Raw genomic sequence first — 18,375 nt, 5'->3', positions numbered from 1 at the left:
TCAGCGAACAGATGCAAAGAGCTACATTTTATATTACACGAATAACTCTGCAGCTGAAAAATAAATAAAGAAAACATTATTCTGACAGAAACTGGCATTTACTAATGTTTTTATAAGGCTGCGTGTCTCGTTACAAGATGTCGGCCAGATTCTATAGGGCGTTTCTGTTCACGTGCATCCACAGGCCCCGCCCATTGATTTCAGCCGGCGTCACATGCACGGAAGGCTGTCAGTTCAGTTAGAACGGTGCGTTGGGGACTTGTGAGTGGCTCGTGGGGCACACTTGTGAGACTAACGGCAGCCGCTGAGCCAGAATGGCTGGCAGTCGGGGAGCAGTGGTCGCCCTCCTTAGCGTGGCCGTGCTCTGCTTTTTGGGCCGGGTCACCGCCGGTAAGCGGAGTACAGAGGGCGCTGCGGGCTTTGTGTGTGGTTACGTGGGTTATTCTCTGCTGTCGTGGTCGTTAGCTTTCACCTTGGGTTGAAGGCGTCACATAACAATAAAAAAATGTTTTATTCTGTCAGCAGTTAAAAAGCAAAAACCAGACCGGGGATTGAGTTAATGTAGTTCCTACGTACCGACAAATGCGCACTACCATAGTTTCTTCCAGTTATTCCGGGCAGAGTCCACTCCTGTACCAGCGTCAAGCCCCTGGCTCCGCCTTGATCATGTTTGACTCAGGATACAGCGCTTATAATACTCCTTGAACCGTGCTTGTTCCCGGGGAATAAAACTCCCTACAAATGCTATTTGTCCCCCGACTCAGTTTTTGGCTAGGGATGCAAGGAATGGAGTGGTTACCCGTTGAGCAGCTCATTTGTAGCAACATAGGATATGGAATATGTACAAACATATTCCTTGCAAAACATACCTGTGGTTACTGGTTCGGACCCTGCTTGTTTTGATGTGAAAAACAATGCTGGAGCCCCAGAAGTGAAATCGCTGGGACATTTTATGACTTTGTTAGGCACTTATGGTAGACGTGATCCATCACTTTCTCCGTGAGTCACATCGTTGACTGCTGTCGAGCATAATATAGCTGATACCTTGACCCTCATTGTTGACACGTATTAGCGAATTGCGGTATGCCTGGTTAATGGGGTATCAGTTTGATAACCAAATGACAGCGTCCTTGAATTATGATAATCCTCTTGTTACTGTATGATTCTCGCACAATTAGTCTTTAAGAGGGCTGGGGAGTGAGGGAGTAGCGATTTCGGCTCGTGTAGCTGACCCAGCGGTCCTGGCAGCAAAAAAGACCTAACAAAAATATATTAGTATGGCGAAAATGCAAGTGTAAATGTCTGGATTATGTCATTTTATAATATTTTGCACCAAGAGGCACAATTGCACGTATTCGTTTGTAGATTTCTTTGTTAAGCATATTTTTTGTTAAACTGAAAAGAAAATACTCTTATTTTAACTTGGAAGAAAGAAATGCTGAGTAAGACCAATTGAGTTAAGCACCATAACTCGCTAGGTTACGTTATCAGTTTCATTTGCAGACTAATTGCTTTTTGGTTCAATATCTAATAGCGTTGTGTACCCCTGCAGAGATTTGTTTTTCCAACAGCACTATGCAGCTTGTACTATTTAGTTGCATAACTTGGTTTTGCAGAGATCTGTTTTTGAGTTAGATGTTTGATAGTACGAATGGTTTATTTGCTGTTTATCATGTAGCAGGCAGGTATGCTCCTATTCTATTAAGAGCTCAGTCAGTCCATGGATTTATTGTAGAAACCTACAAGAAATGTGTATATTACAAGTCTAATTCCTAATAAGATGAATCAAAAATACTTAATTTACCGGAGAAACCAGACTTAGGTCCTGCAGTTTTCTAAAATTGATTTCGAAAATACCCTTCTCAAATGGTCGCCAAAAACTTCATTGTATCCATAAGAGCTCTGCTGCATTCAGCAGCATGATAAGTGTCTGGGTCTACAAAGTATAGGCATATAACTTCAGTATCAGGAGATCTTTACTGGTTACCTCTGCGAGAAAGAATTAATCTTAAGTACATTTGCTTCAGTTTGAAAGCCGTTAGCTATTGACAACCGTGGTATCTTCATTCGTTATATCTAAGTTGCCCAATACCTCCGAAGTAAAGTAGATTAGAATGCCACAAAGTCAACCCACACTTTGTGGTGAAAAAATCATTCTTCAGGTTGCCGCATCATGCAACACTTTCTTTCCCCACATATCTGAGATGCCAGGAAAACATCATCACATTCCGGAAAAAATGAAAAACCTTCCTAGTCAGTTTGCACCTTATTGTGTTGCAATTTTTCCAACAGATGGATGACACTGCCCCATTACATTTGAGAGTACTCCTCCTCTCTGGTCTCTGCCTTCCTCCTCTCTTTGCATCTTACTTTGAGTTCTCTCTTCTTATGTTCCATGTTTTATTGTATTTCATAGCCCCAGGTTTCTTTTTCTTCTTAACTGTAAAGCCTATTGACATCCTCCGGTAGAAGGGTGGGGCCATATTTGAATTATAAATACGGTAAAAAAAATGGTTCTGCTTCTTTTACAAAGGAGTGTACACTTTAATAAATACCGGGGTTACTTGTAGATCTTCATTATTCTAAAACTGGTACAATGAGTATCAATAATTGGGTTATAATAAACATTTGTTTTATTTCGTCTTTTTCGATATACTGCAGGAAAATAGTAAGCACTGTTAAATAATGCTGTTTGTCTTGTGTGCTTTATGAATTGTCTTTGTTATTAACCACACACAGGCCCTCAGATGTACAACATGTTCCAAATTATGTGCATTGTGTGTGTATATATATGTGTGTGTGTGTGTGTGTGAGTGTGTGTGTGTGTATATATATATATATATATATATATATATATATATATATTCCTTGCCTTTTAAATAAATTAGTAAAGAGTAAACTTTAAGCATTTGGAGAAAACAGGGCACAAAATGGACAAGCGACAGGAAAAAAACAAGACTCCAAATTAATTAAATCTATCACAGTTCTCCATTTTTTTAAATAATAATGTACAATGCCCCAGATCAAACGTGAGCCACATATTTATTAAAATAAGTGCATGTTGGAATAGTTGGTGTTTCCTCTTGAAGTTTGTTTGACACTCCTGGCTTCCTGTTTCATTATATAACGCAGACAATATCTCTATACATATGTACTAAAATTGATAGTTGTGTCAACAGATCTAAGCCAAAAAATAGTTCTCTTATGTTAATATTATCAAATTGAAAATCTTTTTTTTTTTGCCCCACATAATTTGCTAAAAAGTCTCTTTTCCACATGTTTTAAAAATTGTTTTTTTTGCCAAATTAAGTTTGTCATCTAGTTCTAAGAAAGGCTCCAAAATGCCTTGGTCATACAGTTCTGTCAAAAACGCAAGCAGTGTTACCTTCAATACCCCGCAAGCTCAGTCCTGATCAATGCCAGATAGTGAGATTACTCAAAATGAGGTGCATGGATTTTTTTTTCGGGAAAGCCACTTGTCGTTCCATAATCAGTGCATTGCCTGAAGTGTCTTGAAGTATTCAGGGGGATCGTGTCTCATAATAGCGTTTGTTTTTCACCTAGTATTGAAGATAAGAGCCGATTACATTGTCTTTTACCCATCTTCCAAGTACTGGCCTTATATTAAGACAAAAATCCAGTATTGCCCACTCACCAATTTGAGAAGCAGCCGAAGACATATCAGTTCTTATCAAGTTTTCCTGTAGCCTCAAACAAAGCTCAGTCAACACAGTGTAGATGCCTAATGAATGTATTGGTGTGAGGCCAGAATGCTTCAACCTAGGCCCCCTTATCTCATAGTCTAAGACATAGTAGTGTAGCTACTAGTGTGCATGCAGCTAATCCTCTCTCTCCTTCGCCGCCCCCTCGCAGACGCCAGTTAGCATGTAAGGCCCGATGTACGAAGACTTTTTGTGGTCTCAAATAGTTGATTTACAGAATCAGGCTGTTGGCATTCGCAAAAAATGCCTTTTTTTATGTACACACCACAAATTGTAATACAGTAAAACGTTATCGTATTCTAGTTTTGGGTTTGTGACCCAATACCGATTTGGTGTTTGGAAGGAGCCTATTTAGGACATCCCTTCCTACCAAATCTGAATGGTATGTATTAATGTTTTGTTACCAAAATCGAGCGGTGAAACGTAATATACAGAGTAGAAATGTAGTGGTAAGTTATTCGCAAACTGGAAGGGGGTCTTAAAAAAATGTTAGATAAATGCATCTTTTTTTTTCTCTAAGAAAATCGGTTGCATTTGGGGAAAAAATGCTTTATTTAAAAGCAACTAGAGACTTGGTAATCTGCAGACACCTGCACGCCACCATTCCTGTGATGGTTATGATTTCTAGTGGGTTCCAAATTGCGACGTACCTTATTAATATTCATGAAGTAGTTCGATTTGCCACCCACTAGGAATTGGCATCTTGTGAATGGACTTATTATTGCATAAATCAGTTTGGAAACGACTGTACTGGTTGCAAATTGTGACCAGTATTTTGTGACCAGTGCTTAATACATCTGGCCCATAGTCTTTTTCTGCTTTGGGTCGGCCATATAGTCTCTCACCCACTACTCTGGGTGGCAGAAGGCTGCCAAAGGCCTTCCACTCATAGTCTGACTGGTAGGAGTTGTGCTGGGTGCGATCTACTGAAGCAGCAAAATCAGTTGGTCTGGGCAGGTGCATGGCTATCAGTGGAAGTGGCTGGTTTCTTAGAGTGGCCCTCTTCTGGGCTCAGGCAGTGTTGGCAGCATACTGGCTTTGCAATCTCATCCATCCTGGCTCACCCTCTTTGAGCCTCAGTGACAGTCACGCTGAGGCCTCGCAGGAATGGAGCAAAGAGGTGTGAGCATCTGCACCTCACTATTAACATCCACACCTGACAATGATCAGGAAGAGAGGCAAAGGGTTGTTTCCCTTCTCAAAGCCCCTTCACACCATGACAGTAGTAACTGCAATCCCTCCCATCGCCCCACATTAGGAGACTAATCACCAGAAAAAGATCTAAGTGAATTTCTAAGGGGAAGCTGCTCTCCTCTCACTACTTCTGTCTGGATCCCCTTGTTATCCTCTTCTTCAGGTACAGGGCTCGGATGGTGACTTGAACAGCTTTAAGATGTTTTTGGCATCACGGCCAAGTCTGGGGACCTACATCTCTAGTGCCACGGCAGGCAGTGCTTCTGCCTAAAGCGCTTAGAATCCGCAGCTTCGTTCTTCAGAGCAGTGTAGTTTGCATCATTGCTGGTCTAGCCACTTGGACTGGTTTGTGGGCTATGCTGGGGTGGACACCACAGTTTGCAGGCTTCTTTGGGGTGGCAGGGAACGTTCAAGCATCAGTCTGAAGGTGTTAGGGTCATGCCAGCCTCAATCCCAGGCACAGTGTGTGTTGTCGGGCAACATTGATCGCTGCTTCTGTTGGGCACGCTGATTGGGCTTACTTAGCATTTGTCACTCTGACATGCTTTGTAAGGGCTGCAGTTTCTCCTCAGAGTTCATGGACTGGCTCCCACACTAGGGGACACTTGTCTCATAGGTTGTGAGTCTCTGGTGGATGGACGACAGCACCAGAGTCAACTTCTGGCCACCCCAACACTCCGCTCTTCCTGCAGGGTTGGCTTGCTCCTTTCCTCTCGCTCAAGCAGGACTCCTGAGACTTCCAGGACATGACAGGCTGTTCTTCCTCCAGAGCAGCCTCTAGGTGATTACCCCTGGGAAGGTGGCAGTCGAGCAGATGCCAGCTCAAGTCCTCTGGGAACTCTGTGGAGCACCGTCTTCCAGGGGAACTTTGAACTGAAATGACAAGTGGGTCATCAGCTCACTTGTGGATTCTGTCTTCCCTTTCAGAATTGGTTTGAGGTGATGCTCTTTCCTTCTGTCGTTCTCAGGCTTTCAGACTCAGCCTTTGAATTGAGAGATGCTCTTCACAGCAGGCTTCTCGAGGCGGGAGCACCCACTATGTTGCATTTAGGAGAATGTGCGTGTGTCTAATGTACTTTTGATTTTTAAAAGAAAAGGCACTGACTGGAGACTTCATAATGGAGTTGTTGTGTCTCAACAAATTGGGCTACCCCACACAGCCTCCCCTAAGTAGGCCTTGGACTGCTCTGCTTCGCTATACAGAGATAGTCAAGTGCCACAATGGGATACTTGGTTCTCAGAAAGGAGAAACATGTGGAACTTTTTCTTGTGAAGGGCTTACATCTTTGCCACTAATCAACTTCTTATAGAGCATGTTTCTGACAAACGCATTTTCATCCATGTACCTTGGATCTCAGTGCTAGGATTCGGTATTCAGTTAAAAGTGGACATTAATGAGTGGGTTAGTCGACTACATGACACTGGTTGGGGAAAAAAGCCTGGTTACTCTACACTCACTATAAAACACGGTATGCTTCCCCTTTTGCGCTACAAGCATGAACCTGTGACTGAGACAGTGTCCTGTCACTACTGATGGTTGCTTGGTGCGCCCCTCTAGGCCCCGGACCAGCTTGAGGCCAGTGGCAGGCCTAGATGTTAGCTCAGCTTTCTGTAAGGCTGTGGCCAAAAATCCAGAAAAAAGGCATACCAGGTACGCACAGTTGGGCACTTAAACCATGCAGGAATGTTTCTCATCTAAGAGCGGTCAATTAAAATGGTATTAGGGGACTTCTCCCTCCCCTCCCCCCTTTTTTATTTACTGAATTTCTTGGTTTCTTGACATCTCATAGCGGTGCAACAAACATGAAATAACATACTCCTTGTTATGTATTTTCAATATATTTCCATTCGTTTTAACATTCTGTATCTTGTTAATTTAAACAGGATACTAGTGTATTGGTATCAGTAATTGCAGTGATACATCTACATACGTGTCAAAGGATATATCCAATACTGAAAAAGCTAGATTTACGAACATGTATATTTTTCTCCATTGATAACACGTCAAGGTATATGCATTAATATGTTACCATATGAGCAGGCGTTTCTGCTGGGTTTCTCTGAGTACCGAAAACAGACCAGTACCCATCAAGCAAACATATAAGCTGTACGTTTCTTGCACCATTGTTGCATTAAATGTAAGAAGCCATTACTAAATCTTCAGAAAAGTTCCAGCAGAACCGACAAGCAAGGTTGTCAGCGCTCAAAAGGATAATAGCCAGTGCGGTTTTCTGAGCTGCTGTAACATCATAGAGGTTGATAGCTTTGTTAGCATTATGCATTTTGTTGAACCCTGGCAAAATCTCTGACACAGAAAGATCAAGTTTTAGATGAGAAGGGCAAAAAGGATAGCATGACTTTTAGCGTATATTTTGTTTGAATGGGAAAGGGAGATTATGGCATTTTTTGTTTGTTTGAATCTGTTAATTAGTTTTCATTTCACAAGGTAACAGCAGTGCTGTTAGATAACGGGGCAAATCGGAGTTACAAATGCCGTTCAACACAGTAGGCCCCACGCGGTAATTTGAAATACAGATTACATTTGACATAAGTAGATGGTGCTGAAAGTTTATTTAAAAAAAAATGGGCATGGAGGAATTTACATTGATGACCTTCATTGTGAGTATTTATTGCTTTTACCCAAATCATAAGGCATCAAGACGTTTACTATTAAGACTCTTAAAGGAGTTTGAAATATTTCATATGACTAAAACGAATTTCCCCATTCTAAGGCGAATCTCCCCTCTTTAGGGGAAGATTCTGTGAAAAGTGCCCCTCCAAGCACTTCCATGAAGGCATTGCAGAAAAGGAGACATACAGTTTCCTGAACTGGACTTACCTGTTAGAGCGCTTCCAACCACCTCCTCAAGTAATAAACTAGAAAAGCATACCTCTAAGCATTACACGGAGGATCAACCAGAATAAAGAAGTACAAAATCTTCCAAAGATGTATCCTTCGAGGAATCGTTGACAACAAGGCCATTGACAAGCTTGCCATCACCAACACCGTCAATGACAACCCTGCGGTCAGCAACAGTCTATGACAACCCTGCATACCTTGGTGTGCATTCAGAAAGCCCCACTATGCACACCAAAGAAGGAACATCATCTCCATCTGAAGGAGTTTCAGTGGGGAATTCTCATGCTTCTCCTCAAGGGTGCTATAGAAGTTGTTCACAAGTCACAACTGAATCAAGGAGTTTAGTCCAGGTTTTCTGTATCAAAAAGAAGACCGGTCAGTGGAGGCAAATCCTAGATCACGGCAACTAAGCACATTTCTAAAGAAACAATTCAGATGATTACTCTACAAGAAGACCTGATGATGCAGGACGGTCCCTGGATCTTTAGGATGCATATTTTCACATACCCATTCACCAAAAACACAAAAAGTACCTTTGATTCTTGGTAGAGGGATAACACTACCAGTTCAAAGCAGTACCTTTCAGGCATCCTTCAGTTTCATTGGATCATAATACTGTATTCAGTTGCTTAATGCTACCTCCTTTTGAACCGATGCATGAGGCACATTTGAAATTCATCTCATGGACGTCAGCACTTCTCCTACCCTTGGTATCTGCAAAGTGAGTGAAATTCCAGCATTCACCATCAAGAACACTTTTTTTTAATAAAAAAAAAATGAAGTAATTTTGAGAACCAGGCTAAGATTGAAAGCCAAGGTTCCTACTGACTTTAACTTAATTAAACCTTTTGTTCTCAGATCTTTCTTCCCAGATCCGTTTGCGACAGCAGAAAGATTGTTGCATTCATTGACTTGCATAGATGTCTCAAGTCCTACATAGACAAAACAAAAAACATATGCACATCAGACCAGCTGTTTGTGTCTTTGTGACAACCACAAAGAGGTCATACCCTGTCCAAACAGTATAGCTTGTTGGCTCTCCGCCTGTATTACCTTCTGCCAAGTGAATGCTAAGCCCCCGCTCAATGGAAGAGCAAGGGTGCATTTCACTAGGAGCATGGCATCAACTATGTCACTTTTTTCTTGAAAGGGATCTGCTGTGCAGCCATCCTGGTAGATCTCAACAGTTCGAAATGTCCAGCCTAAAAGTTGAAATATCAAACTTGGGATTGATAATGAAGGTAAAATCACCTGGTAATGTGCAGAAAGGATCCTAGTTACATATTTGGGACTGTATAGGGAGCATATTGTTAATTGTTTTGTAAATCTCTCCTAAAGAAATATAGTCAAACATGTTTTCCAAAAGAGAAGTGATATCAGTTAAACATATATGTAAGGAAAAGATCTAAACAATAACAGGCATGACAAGGTGTATTCTAATAAAACGTTATTTGTGTCGTCAATTCTTCAGCCTTTGGTCCTATATTTGATTTACATTAATATAAGAATTGTTTGGCTGTCAGTTTTCTTTTGACATAACTTGACATTGTATGACCAGTGCCTATGACAAACTTTGCAAATCTGTCAAATATAAGTACTTGTTTGACCTGTCAGTTGGATGAAAGTGTCTTGAAACACAAGTATGGTGCTGTTCTAAGATGACATGATTCTCGGGTGATATTTATGATACGCTAGTGCTAATGACTGGCAAAAGTTTTGTATCCCTACTAGTGCTTTTAATGTTATAAATCTTTGCACCTTATTTACATTGATGATTATCAGTAATGGATTCTCTCTGTCTCTCTCTGTCTCTCTCTGTCTCTCTCTGTCTCTCGCGTGCTCTCTCTCTGTCGCTCGCGTGCTCTCTCTCTGTCTCTCTCTGTCGCTCGCGTGCTCTCTCTCTGTCGCTCGCGTGCTCTCTCTCTGTCGCTCGCGTGCTCTCTCTCTGTCGCTCTCGCGCGCTCTCTCTGTCTCTCGCGCGCTCTCTCTCTGTCTCTCGCGCGCTCTCTCTCTGTCTCTCGCGCGCTCTCTCTCTGTCTCTCGCGCGCTCTCTCTCTGTCTCGCGCGCGCTCTCTCTCTGTCTCGCGCGCGCTCTCTCTCTGTCTCGCGCGCGCTCTCTCTCTGTCTCGCGCGCGCTCTCTCTCTGTCTCGCGCGCGCTCTCTCTCTGTCTCGCGCGCGCTCTCTCTCTGTCTCGCGCGCTCTCTCTCTGTCTCGCGCTCTGTCTCTGTCTCGCGCGCTCTGTCTCTGTCTCGCGCGCTCTGTCTCTGTCTCGCGCGCTCTGTCTCGCGCGCTCTGTCTCGCGCGCTCTGTCTCGCGCGCTCTGTCTCGCGCGCTCTGTCTCGCGCGCTCTGTCTCGCGCGCTCTGTCTCGCGCGCTCTGTCTCGCGCGCTCTGTCTCTCTCTCGCGCGCGCTCTGTCTCTCTCTCGCGCGCGCTCTGTCTCTCTCTCGCGCGCGCTCTGTCTCTCTCTCGCGCGCGCTCTGTCTCTCTCTCGCGCGCGCTCTGTCTCTCTCTCGCGCGCGCTCTGTCTCTCTCTCGCGCGCGCTCTGTCTCTCTCTCGCGCGCGCTCTGTCTCTCTCTCGCGCGCGCTCTGTCTCTCTCTCGCGCTCTCTCTCTCTCTCTCTCTCTCTCTCTCTCTCTCTCGCTCTCTCTCTCTCTCTCTCTCGCTCTCTCTCTCTCTCGCTCTCTCTCTCTCTCTCTCTCGCTCTCTCTCTCTCTCTCTCGCTCTCTCTCTCTCTCTCTCTCTCGCTCTCTCTCTCTCTCTCTCTCTCTCTCTCTCTCTCTCTCTCTCGCTCTCTCTCTCTCTCTCTCTCTCTCTCTCTCTCTCTCTCTCTCTCTCTCTCGCGCGCGCTCTCTCTCTCTCGCTCCATTGTATAATCAGCCCCAGAAATCCACAAGCCGGTTATTAAATTGCCAAGTTTTTTTCTTTTTCTCTTTTTTTTTTTTTCTTTTCTTTTTTCATTTATATGTAACCCACCAACCATATTTGGAGAAGTATTATTACAACTGAAATCTCAATTCTTTAAAAAAAAAAAATAATGTTTGGTTTTCAACTGAGATATGTAGTCCTACATATTTACCATATCAACTCTTCACTTATGCTCTTACCCTTACTTGCTGCTTTGGGCCCTTTAGCATTCCAAGTCAAAAAAATATCTTGTTACTCCTGTATTTTCAAGTCAATTTCAATTAAAGATCAAACTTCTTCTTGCCTTAATTTTCCTACCCTATTCTCTGCCACTTTTTTAAATTTTAACTTTTTCCTTGATCAGCAAGCCCTTCTTCTTTGAGTCCTTTTGCCCATCTCTCCACATCGTATTCTGCCTCCTCCAACTCTTCTGAGGAAAAACGACCTCTGCATTGGCTAAATGTGTTGATGTAAGGATTTCTTCTAAGTCACTTCTACTCTGAAGCACCCAGCTCTAGCTCCCTTTATCACATACTCATGTAGCTCCTAATTTGGAAATACAAAATAAAACTTCACTATCCTTTGGAATCTTGAGCTTTGCAGGCTCCTAATATAGTTGTTTCTCAATGTCATGAGTGGAGCAATCGGTTCCTGAAACTGCCATCGTAATTCTACAGTGGTTTGGTAAAAGAGAAACTGTACGAAGGATGAGTGTTAGCAATACTTCAGGGATGGGATCTTTTGGGCTTGAGCAAACAAACTCTCTAGGATTGAAATTCCCCATATAAATCTGGATAACCCTGGGAGTGACTGGTGCTATCGGGTATTTATCTGTAATGACAGTCGTTGAGCATGTTGAGTTTCACCACAGAAAGTCCATTCAGTTAAGTCTGAGGTGGCCCACTTAAATCTACTTGTCCGGTTAAAAAAAACTCTACTTGTCCCTTTGGTGCCATGTAGTGCGCCAACAAATTATAGCAGCAATCTCATTATGTAAGAGCTCTAATAATAGCCTCTCTGAGTGTCAGGGCTTCTACTATAGTAGGGCTTGAATGCTTGCAATTTAAATCCCTACTATAGCAATTTCCTTATTTTACCACCTTTCCTCATATCTACATATTGGGACTGTAGGAAGAAATAAGCAATAATTCCAGGGCTGGAATGGCTTTAGTGTGCAAACCTACCAACTTGCATGTTTTAAGGATTTTTCACCAGCTCTTCTCTAAACTTTTCCCATAATGAGAAAGGTTGGAATATTACTCCTGACAGGGGCAGAAGTAGTACTTCCAAGGTTTGGGGGGGAAAAAAGTGGTTGGAGGGAAAGTGAACTTGTAAACGCTCAATAGATTTTCACATGAGCAAATCTACACATGCATATTTGCTTGTACTAAAATACAGTTCACAAATATATTTTCTAGGAGTATTATTTCCTGTTCTACTTCTATAAGTTCTGTTGAATTCATGAAAGCCGCTAATTCAAAGACATATACCATCGGTGCACTTTTGTGACTTTCTTTAAGAATTGGGTCCCTTGCATTAACACAGACATTTTATTTTTATTAAACTTCTCTTTATCTATTGGCTGGCTTTTCGGTGAGTGATCACATTCTGCTCTTCCACAAGGAGCATATTGGCACACAAAGTAGTTTTGTTCAGTGCCAGGAACCACGGTGGCAATCAGTGGCGTAATTAAACTGGAGCCCCCTCCCTCCCTCCAGACTCGATCAGGCAGGTGCTGTGCTGAGGCGGCCCACTCTGATGAGGGGGCCTGCGGGGCCTTTGTTAAACAACTGTTGGCAGTGTGTGCTTTTTGAGACCCAAAACTTTTTTTTTTTTCTTTTTGCCAGTGTTTGTTACAATGGTACGGGCCTGGCAGCTCTCACAACAATAAGTGTTACAAAAGCCATGTCAAAACAAGACATGATTGACAAAACCAAAAGACTTACAAAAAATGACAGATCGGATGACTTTGCCAGTGCTTGTTTATTTTCATGCTTCCCATAACTTGTTGAAAATGGTTACACTGATTTTCCATAAGGAATATTTTTTGGGAAATACTAGCATGCATCAACGCATTTTACTGTATGACACTTCAAAAAATAGCACCTAAAATTTCACAGTAGCAAAACATTTTTTTTTCTTCTGAAAGCAAAGAATCATCACTTTTGCTTACAAGCTGCTGTAAACATTTGCATCTAAGCTGAGTGTGTTCTGGGAGCATTATACTTAGCCTCATATTGTTAAACTCTTCAAAGTGTGTACACTTTTTTTATATATATATATATATATATATATATATATATATATATATTTTTTTTACTGGAATCTGTCTGTAGTGCACTGTGACCTTAAAACCTTTATTTACAGCGCTCACGCTAATAAAGAAGGATTTTAATTAGTGAACCATTCATACAAGTTTGAACAGCATTAACCTATGGACACACATTACCTCAACAGCAGACATTTCCCTTCTCTGTAAACTGGCAGCCAAAGGGTTTGTGCTGCAGGGAGTTGGGGCTATGTGTCCCAAGGACAAAATAAACCTGAAAACTTGTTGCCCTTGACCCCAAGCAATATGTCCTGGGCTTCTGGTGATAGTAATTCCACATCCCTGAGATATGTATGCAGTATTTGTATAGTGTGAACCTAGCCAAAAAAGACAGCAGCGAGCTATACAGGGTCAAAGGCAAGCATACTGTCAATGAATCATTAGAGAGGTATCTGGTTATTGGGTTGCTTAGATTACTAAATTTACCTCCTACTTTGGGCACCTGAAAATCATCATGAAGGTACTTGCAATCGCTTCTGAAGTTTGCTTTCATTCCTGAGCCGTTATTGATTCCTGACCGGATTACTGTAATGCACTGTACTTAGCTCTGCCCAAATATAAGCTGCACAAATTACAATCAAAATATGGCATTGGAAATTCTGTAGAACTCCCCCCTATGGTTTCCCATCTCTGATCATCAAATACGCCTTCACTGGTTACAGGTTGAAAACCGGCATACGTTTGAAATATTTGTGCATCTGTCATGAAGTAGTCTATGGCAACTAACCTGTATTTTTTTGTTTTTGTTTTTTTGTTTTTATTAAGATCTTTTTATTTGAAACATGGCAAAGACCAGGAGAACATAGAAATCTTACACCATTTGGCACTGACTCAGCATCAATAGGAGACTGAGTATTAACAACATTTATGTGACTTCCAACCCACCCCACCCATTGTGGACCAGTTTTGGAAGTGTGTATAGAAAGACCGGTTTTAAGCCGTGTGCCGCATGTAACCATGCCATGTCGGTTATATATATAACCCCTATCTGGTTTGTTTTTGGTGTCTTGAGCACAATCACAACTCAGTCATGCTCGTACTGCCGGGCCATGGTGCTGAAAGCTTTGAGGGAGCAGTCCTTAAAGCTGCTTGTGGCCCTGTGTTTGACACCAGCAAGTGTGACTACTAGGAGGTTTCGGTCCCAATTGAAGAAAAGGTCGGGGGACTGTCCCAGGAGCCCCAAGTCCTCTTCATTGAATTCGTGGTCGGTCCTTGGCACATTCGAGGAAGAGGCACAAGAAGAGGAAGTCTAAACAGACTTCGATTTCACCTTGTCAGTAGGCAACGCCACGAGAGAGGAGCATCGTCATTGTATGGACGGTTCTGCTGAGCATTGCCAGGTCAAACTTCACGCCTCCCCACATTTCTGTGAGCTAGAGTGATCCACCCTCAGTTGAAAGACTTCTACGAGGCATTGCGTCTCGTGTTTGAGCGCCTTCCGGCGCAGGGTCGGAGGAGGCCCTATCAGGTTCTGCACTGACAGCTCCGGTCTCTGCTCCGATGAGGTCTCGGATCCGTATCAGCGTCGTTGATGCCATTGCAACCTTCGGTGCCGATGCTCCCAGCTCCAACCCCATTCTCACCCCCAGCAACTGAGTTGGAATGGCAATGATTTTGGTGCCGGCAGGACCCTTTTTACCTAGGTCATTCTGAGCTTTTTCTGGAGCAGTGAAGCATGGTGGCGAAGAGTGGGAGTGGTCACTGGATCCTTTAGAATACCCCTTAGAGACCCCAACTTCCTTGGACTGGTATGAGGAACTAGGAGATGCCAGTGGGCTGGACGCCTCCCCAGATACTGACTTGCTCTCTCCTTTCACAGTGGCTATAGACGAGGGAGCATCTTATGAATACTTACCTCTTAACCAAAGTGTTTCAGCCTGGGGCTTCCTCATCCGAAACCCTATTGGCCTTTAATGAAGCACCGACTGATGTCCTGCTGGAAACTTGGTCCAAGCCCAGAACAGGGGCTCCTGTAAATAGTACAATTGCCAACCATACAAGAGGCTGGATAGCTTAAGCAAGTACAATTCTTCTTGTCCTGGCCAAAGGGGCTATAAAAAGGGTTCCAATATCAGAATTAGGCAGTGGTTGTTACCCCCCCCCCTACTTTCTCATACCCAAAAAGAGAGGACTCCACCCAACCCTGCCAACTCTCTGCCTGCTTGCGTGGAGATTGAGCAACTACTGTTGATAGCTTTTGACCTTCCTCCCGAAGTCTGTAAAGTTATCTTGTGGGCCAGGCCGCCCTCTACCAAAACGGTATATGCCTTCCGTTGGCAAAATATTGTACAGAAAAATCTATTGACCCTCTTTCTGCCTCACTTTCTGATATTCTTCTCTTCTTTCTTACCCTTGCCCAGCAGGGCCCTGCTCTGGGCACTCTTATGGGTTATCTCTCTGCTCTGTCTGCCTTCCTGCAGCTGCCTGACTAACCCTCTTTACTTAAGTCCCCTATTGTAAATAGTTTTTTTTAAAAAAAGGCTTGTACATGTGTTTCTTCCATTGCCCTTCATCATGCCTCAGTGGGACCTGAACCTTGTTTTCACGTACCTTATGTGTTCTCCTTTTGAGCCACTGCACAATTGTACCCTCTGGCTGCTTACCATCAAGACAGCCTTTCTAGTGGCAATGACATCTACCTGGTGGGTGAGTGAGCTGCAGGCTGTATCATCCAAACCTCCCTATCATACTGTGTTCTCTGACAAGGAGGTGCTTCGCATACGGGACTCTTTCCTTCCGAAAGTAGTGACCCCATTCCATTTGGGACAGTCTGTCACCCTTCCCACTCCTTTGTATCCCTCTGAAGAATTGGAGCGGCTCCACCGTCTTGACCCAAAAAGAATTGTTCTATCTTGACCACACCAAAGAGTTCCAGGTGGACGACCAACTCTTTGTGGGCTATGTAGGAGCTAAAAAAGGTCAGGCAGTACAGAAACAAATCATTTCATGCTGTGTCGTTCTCTATATCAAGATCTGCTATGGCTTGGCTAAAAAGCAGCCTCCTGAGGGGCTTAAGGGCCCTTTCCACCAGAGGAAAAGCTGCGACCATGGTGTTAGCTTGTGGAGTCCCTGTCCTGGACATGGGCGTCTCTGCACACATTTGCCAAACACTTCTGTATAGACAGGCCGGTTATTAGGGATGGGCATTTTGCCCATTCGGCAGGACTTTCTAGTTTAGAAAATGTTTCTGCAGCCCACCGTCAGGAGGGATATGTTTTAGGTATCTATTCAGAGGTAAGGAATGTGCAGCTAGAAGTGTCTGTCAAATGAACAAGTTACTTGCCTTCAGTAACACATTATCTGGTAGAGACAATATCTAGCTGCAGATTCCTTACAGACCAACCCACACCTCCCAGCTCTGCATACTGTTTTCTAGAGTTAGGGTTGTTCCCCTTTAAGGGCCCTTGTTTTGACACGCATCTGTCAGTTCGCTTCATGCCTCTGCCCTTCTGGCGTGGAAAGTCTTAAAGTAACTGGCATCAGCGCGTCTGAGTGGCGCCTATATGCATAACCACAGCGTCACTTCCGGCGCTAACCCGAATTTAAAGGTTCCCAGATCCAGACTGATGCCTGGAAAATTCAAAGGTAAGGAATCTGCAGCTAGATATTGTCTCTGTCAGATAATGTTACCAAAGGTAAGTAACTTATTCATGAATGTGACTTCTGTGGAAACTGTATCTGTTTTGGTTTCTGTGGAGCTGCAGATGCTCTTTATGGCTGCCACGGTGTCCTTAAGGGTGAGATTGTCACCCTGGCATAAGGCGTGATCTGTCGGGGTCCACGCTTCCACTGTCTCTAAGGCCCCAGCCGAGACGTTGGGCAGTGTGTGTTTGTCTAGTTTGGTTTGCTGCCTACCACATGCTCTCTTCCCATGAGCCATTGTCCCAGTTTGCAGTGAGTAGTGCACCCTGTAGCGGGGGGAATACATGGAAGGGAGGGTAATCACAGTGGTAGTAGTCGCTGCCGGGGGAGGGGTGAACTGCATCTGCCGCCTCCCCTGTGGCCTTTCGGTTTTCTCACTGTGTCCCCTTAAGCCCTGAGTCCCTTCCTGTAGCTTGTTGTGGTCTAAATACTGTGAGGAGCAAGGAATGATGGGACGGTACTGGGGCTGTCCACATGCTGCACTTTCCTCCTTCAGAGCTGTGGATCTATGTTATCTTGCTAATGGGAGCCATGTCAGTAGACAACTTCTAGAGGGCCTGTCGCAAGACCAATAGTGTTGTGATCAATGGGCTTGCGGGACAAGCTTGCAACCTCTGTCTCATCATGGGGTAGATAGCAGGATCCCCTCCCGGCAACACTGCAGCGCTGTATGTGTCTGTCACCGATGTGTGTCAGAGTGCGCCGACTTCTCTCACCAGTCGGGGCCCCCACTTTGCAGGTACTGGTTGTTCCCAGGGGCCGCTGTCTGTGAGGCGACGTAGCCCAGTATATCGCAGAGGTGGGACAATTGAGGGGTGAAGCACTCCCCAACCAGGACCCTAGGCCACCTCACATGCCCGCAAGCCCTCCACCACACCGGTCACTCGAGTCCACTCACTGAGAAGGGGGGCACTGTCATGCTTTAGGGCGATCTCCCATACTCCAGCCTTTAGGCGGACAGGTTCCATGGATCTCCACTCCCTCTACCGGGGACACAAACACTCTCCTCATGTAGGCACTGGCTGAGGGCTAGCGCGGGTCGCTGTCTGAGCATGCGGTGAGTCCTTAGTCACTTCAGGTGACTATCTCCTGCACCGGCTTGGGCAGCGTTGCGGGTATTGGTAGGCCCTGCAGTTACAATTCAAGGCTGTGGCGTGCCGTTACCTTGCAGGCCCATCTCGCAGCCGGGCCGAAAGTATGATTTTTGGGCGCAATAGTGGGTGTATTGGCATCCCCACTGCCAGCAGCTTTCAAATAACAGGCTGTCATGGCACTGGGAATAGATAGTTTGCAGATGTGAGATTAGGCTGGTGGATTGTGGGAGCTTCTTTAGTTAGCTTCCATCTTGATAGGCGGTTAGCCACACCCCCTAACTGACTTGTACGTTTGCACATTATTTTCACTTGTTATCGTACATGTGAACTTTGCTCTTCAAGTAACTCCTTCATGAACATATGAAAGATTTTCAAAATCAACGATGGAAGTTTTGCCTTTTTGTGTGTCATTCACATTATCAGGAACACTCTACCTCAAGCTCCGCAAGTGACAAAGGAGTTGACTTGCTTTAGAAGGGCACTTAAAATCTAGTTGTTCAAACAAATTGTTGCTGCATTGTGATGTTGCATTCTCTAAAGTGGCGTGTGCAACTCTTTCCTATATTGGAGCAGTGGATCATTGTGGTGATAATTACTCAATAGACATTTTCACATCCGAGCTTCCAC

General features: G+C 44.1%; 1 protein-coding gene across 2 annotated transcripts in view; it reads left to right on the top strand.

The window, feature by feature from the left end:
• The first annotated feature begins 214 nt into the window (after nucleotides 1-214).
• The window catches only part of CD164 (CD164 molecule), a 240,899-nt gene continuing 222,738 nt past the window's right edge, over nucleotides 215-18,375 (top strand). For both annotated transcript variants that reach the window (XM_069235466.1, XM_069235465.1), the window contains exon 1: nucleotides 215-390. In XM_069235466.1, coding sequence (XP_069091567.1) covers nucleotides 315-390 — 76 coding nt within the window. In that variant the 5' untranslated portion in view covers nucleotides 215-314. The remainder of the gene's footprint in view (nucleotides 391-18,375) is intronic.

This window comes from Pleurodeles waltl, chromosome 5, assembly GCF_031143425.1.
Source record: "Pleurodeles waltl isolate 20211129_DDA chromosome 5, aPleWal1.hap1.20221129, whole genome shotgun sequence".
In the NCBI taxonomy this organism is placed as follows: Eukaryota; Metazoa; Chordata; class Amphibia; order Caudata; family Salamandridae; genus Pleurodeles; species Pleurodeles waltl.
This window is presented reverse-complemented; position numbering and strand designations above follow the sequence as displayed.